An 11,688-nucleotide genomic window follows, 5' to 3' on the forward strand; every position below is an offset into this window, starting at 1 on the left:
TTTTGTCTCATTTTGGGAAGAAATTGGTGAATTGGAAAATATTTTTTTCAGGAGTAAACTCCAAATTTTAGGAATTTGGCTTAAATATGAAATAATTCCAATTGGGAATGGGGCCAATAAACGGCTCCAAAAAGACCACAAAAAAAAGCACTGATAACAGTGGCTACACAGTAGTCGTAATGGTCCAGCAACACAATAATCCAGGGTATCGTTTCACAAAGCTTCGTAACTTACGAACGTTCGTAAATATTTACGAAAAAGTTACGCAAAACTTAAAAATTTCGTAAGTGCGTTTCACAAAGGTGTTCGTAACTTTTTTCGTATCTTACGTCAAAATCGTACGTTCTCCCGGTAAAAATATACCACTCTCTAACTTGGAGGTAAAAAAGGACGACACTTCTGGGGTGAAAATTGTACGCCGGTCCTATTCCCGGGTCACGTACACAGACTATGAACTTTAATTTGTTCTATCAAAACAACCCTATTATTGAGGGAAGATCATTTTTTCTATAAAATTCTAATTCTTATTGTTTATCATGCGTTAAAACAAACAGTAACAACGCAATTTTCACAGATTTTGCTCAAAGCTCAAAGACATACATAATGTTCTTAAAATAGACCATATGTTGGCACAGTCTGCGAATATGCGTACAATTAGTTTCATGACAATGTGTATTTTGCCGGCATCCCTCCTCGACTTTCAAAACCCGGTTTCCACCTCGAAACAATCGCTCACAAGGCATATTCGTTCTCTTATGCTAATTTGTAAATGAGTACGACGTCATTTTCTGTTCAAAAGGGCATGCCTGCGCACGATTTTAAATTGTTTTCTTAAGTTACGACAGGGTTGATATGGCGTAAAGTTACGCAAGGTTTTTGCGTAACTTACGAACATTCGTAAGTTACGAAGTTTTTGTGAAACGCTTAGTAATTCGTAAATGTGACTTACGCAAATTTCGTTAGTTACGAAGCTTTGTGAAACGATACCCAGGTGTTTTCCTACAATTTTTCAACTTGGTTCAGTGTCCATTGAACTTATTACTACGCAACAAAATGTGACATTGGGAAAAACAAAAAATAGTTAAATTCATACAAATTTCAGTTTTTCTTTGATAAATATTGCCTTTAAATTATTTTTTATTTCATTTTGCTATCTGTAGCTGTTTTTTATTTTTCAAAAGTACCTTAGTATAGGTCTTTGTATATATAACATACTTAATCATTCAAAAGTGACTTCAAAATTGGGAATTTTTTAGTGGCAAATTGGGAATTTCCAAGGATTTTTTAGGGGAATGGGTCCTTTTAACGGACCCAGTTTCTATTGTAGGAAACTCCCTGTAATGTCATACAAAGCCACAGAGTTGCCATACAGAGTGGTAGAGATAGCTATAGAAGTAGAGATTTGAGACTGGTACTGACTTCATCGGGTTCATTGAATATGATGAATGGACCCTCAAACTCCGGCCGAGGTGTATACTCAAAGTCTTCAACGTCCTGAGAAACTATTTCTCTGTTTGTGATCAGGTACCCCTGAAAAATCAACATTTATATCTATAAGTTACTTACCTGTGTACGAGTACAGGAATAATTGGAATAATTTTGGATCAGTTACTTAACTTAAGTTGACAGCCTAAATAAACTTCAGTTGATAGCCTGGAAGTGCTGCTTATGTAGAGAAATTGATCCTTAGTGTTTACTTCCTTTTAATCTGGGCCCCATTCCTGGTTGTGGATGTTTTTTGTTTCCCCAACAAAATCATGAAAAATCCAAAAATCTTTTAAATCAAAAATCTTTTTATATTACAACATGAAATCCTACAATCTATGTTCTTTCTTCCCCTATAGCTTACACGTATGCTGCACAAAAAAAAAAAAAAAAATGCAAAATAATCCCAATTTCTGCCAGGTAACCATGAAAGGCCCTGACCATAATCTGAGTGACACACTATTAATACATAAACAGTAATTATCTGCAAATAAGCCTACGAGGAAGTCCCCTTCTTATTTCTGCCAAATTGTCAGTTTTTTAAATACTAAGCTAAACAACAAATAAGTCTCCTCCCTAACTTATATACTAAACAGGGCTTTTTCTCACTGGTTTGGGATGGGGCCTTTTGTCTCATTTTGTGAAGAAAATTGATGAATTGGGAAAGATTTTTTCAGTAGTTAACTGCAAATTTTGGGAATTTGGCTTTAAAATGAAATAATTTCAATTGGGAATGGGGCCCATTAATGGCCTCAAAAGCCCACAGAATAAGTCCTGCTAAATCAAACTAGGAGAGCATGCTAAGTTGATACATTTCGTTGATGTATATACAGTATTTTATACAAGTAAAGAAATTCCAGTTCCTAAAAGTAAGGTTTCTGATGTGTGACTCGTTTACTGACCTGGCCGTCAATCATGTAGGAGATCATTATTATTTGGTCCGTGGCCGAGTCGGGAAACTTGAGTGGAAGTTTGGTGGTCTCGATATCAAACGCCAATACAACCGGATCCTGTAAAACATCGAGAAAAAAAATCCAGATTACAGATTGTATGATTAAAGAGTAAATATGTTCGACTGAAAACTAGAATTGTCTGTTGTATATTTTGTATATTTCTATACATTACCAAATACCATTTTACACTGTTACCATCCTCCGAAAGCTAATACTTTATACTAATGCCATCCTCTGAAAATTACACACTTTACACTATTACCACCTTACAAAAGTTACACACTTTACACTATTACCACCCTACAAAAGTTACACACTTTACACTATTACCACCTTACAAAAGTTACACACTTTACACTATTACCACCCTACAAAAGTTACACACTTTACACTATTACCACCCTACAAAAGTTACATACTTTACACTATTACCACCCTACAAAAGTTACACACTTTACACTATTACCACCCTACAAAAGTTACATACTTTACACTATTACCACCCTACAAAAGTTACACACTTTACACTATTACCACCCTACAAAAATTACACACTTTACACTATTACAACCCTACAAAAGTTACACACTTTAACACTATTACCACCCTACAAAAGTTACACACTTTACACTATTACCACCCTACAAAAGTTACATACTTTACACTATTACCACCCTACGAAAGTTACACACTTTACACTATTACCACCCTACAAAAATTACACACTTTACACTATTACCACCCTACAAAAGTTACATATTTTACACTATTACCACCCTACAAAAGTTACACACTTTACACTATTACCACCCAACAAAAGTTACACACTTTACACTATTACCACCCTACAAAAGTTACATACTTTACACTATTACCACCCTACAAAAGTTACATACTTTACACTATTACCACCCTCCAAATATTACATATTTTACACTATTACCACACTACAAAAGTTACATACTTTACACTATTACCACCCTACAAAAGTTACATATTTTACACTATTACCACACTACAAATATTACATACTTTACACTATTACCACCCTACAAAAATTACACACTTTACACTATTACCACCCTACAAAAGTTACACACTTTACACTATTACCACACTACAAAAGTTACATACTTTACACTATTACCACCCTACAAAAGTTACACACTTTACACTATTACCACCCTACAAAAGTTACACACTTTACACTATTACCACCCTACAAAAGTTACACACTTTACACTATTACCACCCTACAAAAGTTACATACTTTACACTATTACCACCCTACAAAAGTTACATACTTTACACTATTACCACACTACAAAAGTTACATACTTTACACTATTACCACCCTCCAAATATTACATACTTTACACTATTACCACCCTCCAAAAGTTACATACTTTACACTATTACCACCCTCCAAATATTACATACTTTACACTATTACCACCCTACAAAAATTTCACACTTTACACTATTACCACCCTACAAAAGTTACACACTTTACACTATTACTACCCTACAAAAGTTACACACTTTACACTATTACCACCCTCCAAAAGTTACATACTTTACACTATTACCAGTACCACCCAACAAAAGTTACATACTTTACACCATTACCACCCTCAAAAAGTTACATACATTACACTATTACCACCTTCCAAACGTTACATACTTTACACTATTACCACCCTCCTAAAAGCTCAAATTAACACATTTTTTTATTACCACCCTCCGAAAAGCTCAAGTTAACACAAACAATGAAAATTTCAAATGGTCTAAGTAAAGCCTAGTAAACAAATAATTTTTTTTTTCTGTCTGGTAATTTAAAGAATGTTTAGTTTATTCTTTTGAGTAATGGAGAGTTTTAATGAACTGTATTGTAGTTCAGTTATACTGTAATTAAGAGCTATTTCACTGTTCTCTTATAGGTCCATCTCAGAAACTTGCAGCATTTTTTGAAAATTTGCCCAATACCCAAAACTTGAAAATTTTGTAGCATTTTCATCATTTTTTGGAAATTTTTTGTGGGTGGTTGTACAAAGCAGGTATTAAGCAAAGACAATCACAAATTGTTTGACCTAATAGTCAAATGGTACAATTATGCTTGAAAAATTCAGTGCTTGAACTTTCATTTGATGGAAAGTGAAAGTTAATAATCTGCTTGGGAAAGCAAATCTATTTGAGAAATCTAAGATTGAAATTGAGAAGAATCTAGGCCAAATATTGACCTCTGAGAGGCCCTAGGTAAGTCCAAGCATCCCCTAGTCAAAGCCCTTGAGTACAAATTTTGCAAGATAAATATGGTAATTTTTCTAAAAAGAAAGTTAAGACTATTTAAAGACTTCAATTGATCAAGATCTTAATGCGTATACATACCGGTCTGTCTACGAGGTCTTCCCGAGGTAGGATCTCTACAGGTAAGGAGCCACGCCCCCGGACCGAGTACCAGTGACCTACATTTATTTTGAGATCTATGGACACTCTCACATGGTATGGAACATCGTATTCTCTGGTATAACATAAAACAAGGTCAGATGATCAACTTCTCTCTAGTTACACCAATACTTATGTACTGAATTATAAGCCACTATTTACTGTAAAGTTTGATATATTTGTGGCCATATGGCAATATATGTCGGACCAGATGTACAGCCACTTAAGCATCTATGGTAGTACCTGTAAATTTCTAAACCAATTTTACCTGTCAGATGTCCACTATCTGATTTACCAATTTTACATGTCAGATGTCAACTATCAGATTTCTAAAACCAATTTTACCTGTCAGATGTCCACTATCTGATTTCTAAACCAATTTTACTGGTCAGATGTCCACTATCTGATTTCTAAAACCAATTTTACCTGTCAGATGTCCACTATCTGATTTCTAAAACCAATTTTACCTGTCAGATGTCAACTACCTGATTTCTAAACCAAATGTACCTGTCAGATGTCCACTATCTGATTTCTAAAACCAATTTTACCTGTCAGATGTCCACTATCTGATTTCTAAAACCAATTTTACTGGTCAGATGTCAACTACCTGATTTCTAAACCATATGTACCTGTCAGATGTCCACTATCTGATTTCTAAAACCAATTTTACCTGTCAGATGTCAACTACCTGATTTCTAAACCAATTTTACCTGTCAGATGTCCACTATCTGATTTCTAAACCAATTTTACCTGTCAGATGTCCACTATCTGATTTCTAAACCAATTTTACCTGTCAGATGTCCACTATCTGATTTCTAAACCAATTTTACCTGTCAGATGTCCACTATCTGATTTCTAAACCAATTTTACCGGTCAGATGTCAACTACCTTATTTATCAATTTTACCTGATGTCCATTAAGTTGTCCATCTGGTCAACCATCTTTTTGGAATTGGTCTTGCTGTCCTCACCGGTCAAGTAACTGCAAAGAAACAATGATTTTTCCCACTAAAAGGAAAATATTCTTGGGAAACATAATTTGATCATAACCTTGTCTCAATGTTACAAATGTTTAAACAGAAGAACATCTTCGAGGATGGCTAGAACTTGACTGAAAATCTGGACCAGAATTCAGGGATTAGCGAAAAAAAAGAAAGAAATAAACCGAAAACAAAACAAAATATACCAGCAATTATAATTACATTATATACTGTTTTCTTTCAATTATGAATTGCAATTATATTTAACTTAGGCAAGCGGATTTCAGACCTCTACTTACACGGGGCAAGTGGTTTGAAAATGTTTTTTGCACCCTTGTTCAAAATCTGGCACTACATTTCTTGATAATAAAGTGTGTTTTCCTAATACATACATTTAATCCCAAAATAGTTTTTGCATAGGACTGAATCGCTGAAAATGTGATTCTTGGAAATATTTGCTTATTTTTTCCCCAATTTCCAATACAAACCACAAACAATTTTCCTAATTTCTTGCTTACACTGTACAAAAAATTTCACAATTTCACATATATGCCAATTTCCCCAATAGATCAGGAAAAATACTGTACCTAGAGAACATTGTTGTGTAGGCTTCACTCGACTTCTCACGCTCCTTGTTCTTGGTGACAGCGGGATTAATTTCCCGTTTGACCTTGGTCAAATCCTCTACCGACAGAAAGGACAGCTTGAGGTAGGTTCTCTTCAGGCCCACCAGGTGGTTTGCCTAAAGGTGAGACAAGATCTGCATGAAACACAACACCAAACATCTCGAAATCAATACTGGATGTCAGTAAGCAATTTTTTTGGAAAGTTCATTTAAAACCTTACTGGACACTCTCACCAATTAGCTGAATATCCATTGATATTAGGGCTTTAGAAACAACCTATTATATCTTTTTCAAGCTGACATTTCGGTGCTAACTATTTACACACAACATACTTGCATTGCTTTGCCTGGTACTCATTTACAGCTGATCATTAAATGACTGGAAAAAAATCGAGTAAAGTATCCCGTGTCAGGACAGGAATTAGGGACCTTCAATTACGTAGCCCAGTGTTCTATACTAGATCACAATCTAAAGAATAGATCATTATTATACATTATAGTACAGGTACAGGTAGCAGGCACGAAGAAGACAAATATGTCACTACCGGGGTGAAGAAAGGCAGCTACACAGAATATGACGTCATTAAAATTCATTGTTTCCATGATGTCGGTGTATTGTTTCTATCAAGTCATACATTTGTTGTATATGGCGAATCCCCCTTTTGGAACATGAAGATTATGGTCAATTTAATAGACAAATTAGATTTTTTTTTACAATAGCAAATGATGTATTTATAAGAATATGAGAATACATAATCAAACATGGGTTTATTTAGTGGACAGGGACACTCAGCAAAACTTTCACTTAGGTTGAACCATGCCTGTCTACCTCACAGACACATGTTAGATTCTATTATACTTTAACCCCCTTATTTCATCAGATGAACAACAAACCAGATCCAAGTCCTCTTTATACACCGACTCCACTGATGCAATCTTTCCAGAAAATTTCTTGGTGAGAAACGATGCCACTTCTCGCTCGTACTCCTTCTTGGTGGCCACAAAAAAGTAGGGACGAAAAGGGAAGGTTGCCTGCAACACAAAAACGCGAGTTCTCTTTTATACAGCCTTTTAATTGTTTCTCTTTGCAAACCCTCATTCCTGAAACCTCTTAGCCATATATAATGACTTTAGGCCTTTTGGTTGATAAAAAGTTATTTTAAACAAAGTCTGACCCCTTAAATATGGGTCAAGGTCATTTTTTTTTCGGAAAATTTGCTGAGGTTCATCCAAGTAATTCACCACTGAAATATGACTTTACACCAACAGATTATTCAGGAAAAGATTTTAAAAGAATTCATTAATGCAACATGCACAGAAACGATGATGCACCGCATTTCAAAATGACACAGAAATACATATGGAGTATAAGGGTCCTATTATAAGCAGACCCCATGACTTACAGCCTGATGTTATGTGTTGGCCCCACCAAGTACAGAGGAAAAATTATGGTATTTTACTGACCTTTCATAAGACCTGTCCCAGAGTTTGAATCAGAGCCAGAAATAGCCCGAGTTTTCTCTGGCCCTGTTACCATGTCTGGTGTAGGGCCAGAGCGCACTACTATATGTGGTGTCGCTAAGAATTTGGTGAAATACAATAAAATCGGGTGTGACATAACACCTACCTTACATATATGGATAAATGAGATATCTATTTACCCCAAAACACCCCTTGAGTCCCACTTAGGTGTTTTATTTCGTCTGTATAGACCCTCGTTGTACACTAGCCAAAATTTCATACTTGACTCGGCGCCATATTGCTAACCATGTAGGTCGCGGTCGGCCTAATTACCCTAATCAGTGCGCGATGGAGCGAAAAGAAAAAAAATACAACATTTATTTTTATATATTTTACCGCTTATAATTCATAAATAATGAATTTTTAAATTGGATATAACAGGTTTTGGGAAATAATAAGCTTAGTTTTCTTATTTTAAACAATGTAAGACGAAAAACACAATAAATGATACGTGGTCTTTTCGGTCCATTGAGTTCCGATTCGGGTGGTTAGTCGTACTGTCACTTACAAAATGGCGGGTCAGCAGTACGAAATTTTGACTAGCGTAAAGCGAGGGTCTATACGGGCGGAATAAACCACCTAGATTGGACTAAATGGGTGTTCCAGGGTAAATAAATATCTCATTTATCCATATATGTAAGGTAGGTGTTATGTCACACCCGATTTTATTGTATATCCACCAAATTCTTAGCGACACCAAATGGTGTCGGATAATTCCACGTTTTCATATAGTAGTGCGCTCTGGCCCTACACCAGACATGGTAACAGGGCCAGAGAAAACTCGGGCTAAGCCAGAAAGTATGTGTTGGTCCCCTGTGCATGATACTGCATTTCAAAAACAGTGATTTGATTTTCTTAAAAATAAACTATTTTAACAACTTCCTTTCACTATTAATAACATAGTACATAGTAAAAAAAAAAAAAAAAAAAAAAAAAAAAAAATAACATAGTACATTATAAGAAATAACTTTTACCTTAAATCTTCCTCCATCTTCTTCCAGGAAATAGTAATCCACAGCACTTATAAGCCTTTTATTCTCGTCCAAAATATCAGCCTAAAAACACATGGCATCAAATAACAGTTTAAATTCCATGGGAAATTCATAGCCGCTATGACAGAATCTCAGTGAATTCTGCACACTGAGTGGGAATCTAATGGTACAGAATTTGTTTAACATTGGAATCACATCTTTGCTCAATATTAGAGGTGAGAACAGCTCAGAGAAAAAGATGAAATAACGCTTTCATGAATGTTTTGCAGTTTTCCATGGGAGTTAACATTTATCCAACATACAGGAAAATATGAAATTGTAATTTAACTGAACATTCTTATGCCTGTGATATTGAAAACATTGCAGGCAACTAAACTGGTAGATTTATCATGCTCAGAAGAAAAAAGTCCAGTTAATTAAAAAATCTTAAAAGTAAAATTCAAATTAGGAACTTCAATTAGCAAGGTCGGGTAAACAAAAGATTAAAAACTTGTAAATGTTATTGGATATTATTTATCTTACATACAAACATCAAAATTGAACTAACAGATGGGCCATGTAATGACATGTATATATTAGACATTTCAACATATATATAAAGGACCAAATTAGTTGTGCTTATATTTTTTTAGCAACTCAAAGGAAGCCCATATATTTTTTTACATGAAACGCTTTATATACCAACTTTCTCTAATTTTTTTAAACACTTAGACAGAAATGGATTTTTTCTTTGTTTGGCCTTACATACTTACTGGGTGCATGTTGATGAGCCATCCCGTCCTTTCCACTGGGTCCTTGTATCTCTCAAATCCAAACTTGATATCAATTTCATCATTTAGGTTTGCACGCTCTAATCTCTTTTCAGAGGAATCTTCTCGACTGAAACTTCAAAATGATTACAAAATAATATAACAATAAATATAAATATTGATGCTGATCGATCTGGAAATTTCCATCTGGATCCGTCAGTGGAATAGTTTGACAGTATACAAATATAATATCCAATTAGGGTTTAATCAAGATCTTTGCAATATGCAAAGGCATTTGTTTACTAAATGTGGTATGATATATATAATACATATTGTAAATTAAGCTGTAATATTGTTCATTGTGGCCAGATTAGAATGCCTGTTCATCATCTATATATTATAAATGATCTTTAATGAACTAAAACATCATCTGAACTACTTTGATGTCATTAGTTGCATGCTTTTGGTTGTTGGGATAAATTAAAATAATTTTGTTAAAATAATAAGGGTTCCAAAAAATACTAAAATAGCAAAACTTCAAGTCAGCTCTCAATGCGAGGGTGATTTCTAGTGATTTATGAAATAATTTCTGCTAAAATACTGGTCACAAGCTAAATTTGATGTTAAAAATTTGAGTAACTGCAAAGAGAAGCATAAAGAAATCATAACATTGGCGAATTTTAACAAAAGAAGATAGATATTATTAGTCCCTGTGATTTCGTGTACGCCGCACCTGGACCCGATCCCCTTACCAGGAATACTGATATTATTTATTTTCTCAACAATGACTTAATGAATAAATCTCATTTTTTCTTATAAATCCTAATTAATATTTGAAAAATCTGACATTTTAAATGAAAAGGAAGCAATACCTAGAACTTTTGTAAGCGTCAATTGACATTTTTCAGAGCGTTATTTTGAGTTTGCCCACTCAACCATGAAAATTTATGGTTTTTGGCTATTTATAAGTGAAAAACGGTTTATTTTTATGATATTTTCGATTCCACACTTCAAGTAAACCTTAATTCCAAAAACTACTTCTTTCCTTTAAAATGTTGCTTTTTTTGAGATCGCAGATTTTTTTTATTTACGCCCGGTCCCATACCAAGGGCAAAGCTGGGTGCAGCGTAATCACGGGGACCGATATTATTACGTCAGATAGGTGAAAATCCAACATTAGCTTACATTAATAAGATTATGGCCAGTTCAGTTGAGATTTCAATGAAAACATTATTTTGTCAGATTGTATTTTCAAATATAGGGCTTTATCTTCTCCTATAACTGAAGAGGCCACTGGTCGGCCCCTTTTCTATCGGATATGATTTTGCCAACTGCGATGCCTGTCAAAAGTATCTCGCCGTGTAAAACATCTAACATTGTTGAAGTAGGGCTTTATTTAGCTGCGATAACGTAGCTCTGGACGACGGACGGACAATTTCTGACAGATGGTCGTTGCAGAGCTACGATTCCCTTGACGGTAGTGATGCAAAACAATGAACCTCGAATATGCTATAAATAGCGGATATCGTGTAACTTAGTATAATTAAACATTTCTAATACAATTTTGCAATGTATTAGCCTACCGTGTAATCTGGAAATCTTTAATTCGCATATTCTGATATCATACTGCTCAGAGTTGTCTCCGTGATCCGCCATAATACTTCTCGAAGAACTCTCGCCAGGATGCTGACCTAAATGTGGTACCCGTGACCATATATTCAATTATTGATGAAGCTACTACGATAAGTAAATACATAATCAGAGGTATTTAACCAGTGTTTTGAAACTCTTGTGAAGAAAGCGAATCTTAATTTACGTAATTAAAGAATTTCAGAACGAATTGACCTTCCTCACGAGGTATATAACTCCAAATCTGTTTATCTGTTGAAATCTCGCGGGAATTTTACGGGGAAATCTCATCAGCATCAATTTATTTTGA

The 11,688-nt window shown here is 34.7% G+C and overlaps 1 protein-coding gene across 1 annotated transcript in view; it reads right to left on the bottom strand.

Annotated features, from left to right (window-relative positions):
• LOC117318280 (DNA polymerase epsilon catalytic subunit A-like) overlaps window positions 1-9,880 on the bottom strand; it is a 33,269-nt gene extending 23,389 nt beyond the window's left edge. The window contains exons 1-8 of the mRNA XM_033873283.1: window positions 9,753-9,880; window positions 8,983-9,063; window positions 7,382-7,519; window positions 6,450-6,604; window positions 5,790-5,864; window positions 4,827-4,959; window positions 2,388-2,495; window positions 1,420-1,530 (exon numbers count right to left, since the gene is read on the bottom strand). Of these exons, the coding sequence (XP_033729174.1) occupies window positions 1,420-1,530; window positions 2,388-2,495; window positions 4,827-4,959; window positions 5,790-5,864; window positions 6,450-6,604; window positions 7,382-7,519; window positions 8,983-9,063; window positions 9,753-9,761 (810 nt within the window). The 5' untranslated portion in view covers window positions 9,762-9,880. The remainder of the gene's footprint in view (window positions 1-1,419; window positions 1,531-2,387; window positions 2,496-4,826; window positions 4,960-5,789; window positions 5,865-6,449; window positions 6,605-7,381; window positions 7,520-8,982; window positions 9,064-9,752) is intronic.
• Window positions 9,881-11,688: the final 1,808 nt, after the last annotated feature.

The sequence above is a fragment of the Pecten maximus genome, unplaced genomic scaffold (genome assembly GCF_902652985.1).
Source record: "Pecten maximus unplaced genomic scaffold, xPecMax1.1, whole genome shotgun sequence".
Lineage (NCBI taxonomy): Eukaryota > Metazoa > Mollusca > Bivalvia > Pectinida > Pectinidae > Pecten > Pecten maximus.